The sequence below is a fragment of the Colobus angolensis genome, unplaced genomic scaffold, assembly GCF_000951035.1.
Source record: "Colobus angolensis palliatus isolate OR3802 unplaced genomic scaffold, Cang.pa_1.0 Scaffold8, whole genome shotgun sequence".
NCBI lineage: Eukaryota > Metazoa > Chordata > Mammalia > Primates > Cercopithecidae > Colobus > Colobus angolensis.
The window spans coordinates 10,108,730-10,111,578 of NW_012121820.1; the positions used below are offsets into that span (position 1 = coordinate 10,108,730).

At 42.2% G+C, this 2,849-nt stretch overlaps 1 protein-coding gene across 1 annotated transcript in view; it reads right to left on the reverse strand.

Moving 5' to 3' along the window:
• Positions 1 to 2,849, reverse strand: part of IFT52 (intraflagellar transport 52) — a 62,838-nt gene that overhangs the window by 26,319 nt on the left and 33,670 nt on the right. The window contains exons 8-9 of the mRNA XM_011929200.1: positions 2,570 to 2,656; positions 644 to 712 (exon numbers count right to left, since the gene is read on the reverse strand). Of these exons, the coding sequence (XP_011784590.1) occupies positions 644 to 712; positions 2,570 to 2,656 (156 nt within the window). The remainder of the gene's footprint in view (positions 1 to 643; positions 713 to 2,569; positions 2,657 to 2,849) is intronic.

Below are 2,849 nucleotides of genomic sequence, written 5' to 3' on the forward strand. Positions count from 1 at the left end.
TCAGGATGGTGTCGATCTCCTGACCTCGTGATCCACCCGTCTCGGCCTCCCAAAGTGCTGGGATTACAGGCTTGAGCCACCGCGCCCGGCCGTACAATAAATTTTTTTTAAAAATAAAGAAAACTAGGATGAAAAATGGTCAGAAAGAACCTGTATAAGGTCCAAGAGCCAGTGGTGATTTCACTGTGCTGGTTTCACCACTCTCGCTTGTCTGATGAATATTATCATAATGCCTTTAGAATTGTTAAATCTAAAGGTGACAAAATTATAGTTTACAACATAAATTCTGATAGTCTTTGTTTCTTTATGAGAAAATTCCATACTTCTGAAAAAAGTATTTTTCTGCAGATGCTCATTTTGAAAGTTTGGGCCAGAGTGCCCGTAATTTAAATTCTAATTTATATACATACTGTATGTATGTATGTTCCCCTCCAATTAATTCTATGATTAATTACATATTTTGTTTATTGACTTATTTTTTACAATATGGCCTTCATCCCCCCCCACCAAAATCATCCTTTCTTTCCATTTGTCTTACAGATGAGGTAAGACAGACGTGTATTCCTGTTGAGCTGTTAGAAGTGATACTGAGAAGCTCGACTCATTTTTCATTTAAAAGTTTCTAATAATTTGCAGTGTCTACCTCTGGGTCTTCAGCATCAATCTGGTTTAGATGGATGTCTCCTGTCGTGAGCCACTGGAAAACAACATCCTAAAAAAAAGAAAGGTACATAATTAGGACAGTTGGTTATTTGAAAAAGCTGAAGGTCAGGACTAGAGAATTAAATCAAGAAAAATGATAAAGGAAAAAAGATTAAAGCAGTGATTCAGAAAAGGGTAGCCAGCCTTGAAATCATATGAGAACTCAAAGGTTTTCTTCACCCTAATGCAACTTTTTATTTATTTTCTTTTTTGAGACAGAGTCTCGCTCTGTTGCCCAGGTTGGAGTGTGGTGGTGTGATCTTGGCTCACTGCAACCTCCGCCTCCTGGGTTCAAAGGATTCTCCCCTCTCAGCCTCCCGAGTAGCTGAGATTACAGGCACCTGCCACCAGGCCCGGCTGATTTTTGTATTTTTAGTAGATGGGGTTTCACCATGTTGATCAGGCTGGCCTCAAACTCCTGATCTCAGGTGATCCGCCTGTCTCGGCCTCCCAACGTGGTGGGATTATAGGCATGAGCTGCTGTGCCCAGCATAATGCAACTTTTATTATCAGAAATTTATAATTTATCTTTAAGCACTCTAACCTCTAGCCACAAGCTAAAATTTATTAACATTTGTTCACATTCCTGAATTAATCCCTGTTTACTGTGATGACAGTCTGAAATTAAAACTTTTGAAAAGTAGAATACCTAGGCTGGGCATGGTGGCTCATGCCTGTAATCCCAGCACTTTGGGAGGCTGAGGCGGATGGATCACCTGAAGTCAGGAGTTCCAGATCAGCCTGGCCAACATGGTGAAACCCTGTCTTTACTAAAAATACAAAAATTAGCCTGGTGTGGTGGCGCACGACTGTAATCCCAGCTACTCAGGAGGCTGAGGCAGGAGAATCGCTTGAACCCGCGAGGCGCAGGTGGCAGTGAGCCAAGATGGCGCCATTGCACTCCAGCCTGGGCAACAGAGAGAGACTCCGTGTCAAAAAAAAAAAAGTAGAATATCTAGATCTTCCATAATGTATCTAGAGACATCGAAACTTCATGTAAATTCCACAGAAATAAGATCTTAGTCAATCTCCCAATATAACAATTATAAGGCTGAAGTAATCTATTTTATGAAGGAAAAAGTTTGGCGGGCGTTTCTTTCTCTCACTGGAATCACCAATGGACAGCTCTGACACGTGCTGTACAGACATGTGCTTCCCCACTCTGCCATCCTCCATAAGACATGTTCCCTTGGTGTTTTTTTGACAAAATTGCAATGTCTTTATTTGCCACATCAGTCAGTGAGTGGTCCTCTACAGAACCCTTCCTAATTCCCATTCCATGCCGCTGGCCCCTCCTCTCCACGCACACCTTCACTGCAGATACTCAGGTCCCCATTCCTCCTTGCCTGGTGACACCACTGCCTTCCTAACTGGCTCTAGGCTGCCTCTTCCTTTCCACCTTCCACACAACAGACAGAAAAATCTTTCCAAAACATTCCAGAAGTTCTTTCATAAACAATAACAACAACAAAAAGAAGAAACACAGACCTGGCTATGCCCAAGGCTGCTGAAAACCCAAGGGCTCCCTGTGGCTTTCAGCATCAAGTGCAAGCTCCTTGGTCTTACACGTGATACTGCTGTTGAGCTTGTTCCTCTCTGCTTCTCCAGGCTCAACTCCCACCCCACCTGACATGCTCAGAAACACCCTTAAGGGTTTACTAATTTGTCTCCCTCTCTCTCAATGTATTACAAACTTTTCCAAAGCAGGGACTATGCCTGACTCAACTTTGTATTCTCAGTGCCTGGCATAGACTGGGTTCTGAGTAGCTGGTTTTAAATGAGCAAATAAACTTACCAGTATTTTTTAAAATGACATGAAAATAATACTTACACATTGTACATTAATGTGATGAAAGAAAAAGCTTACCATGATTTTGCTGTTTTCTTCTTTGTCCAAATATTGATCACTGAACATGTGACATGAACCAAGCACTGCCAGCTTCCCACCTTGGTTCTATTGATGACAAAGCAGGGTCAGATACTCAAATGCCAAGATGCATCTCACGTATCCTAGTCCCCAGACACTTACCAGAATCATGCTAGCAAGTGTCTTATATACTGAAGAGTGCCAAATCACACCCAGATTTTTTTTTTTTTTTGAGACGGAGTCTCGCTGCCAGCTTCCCACCTTGGTTCTATTGATGACA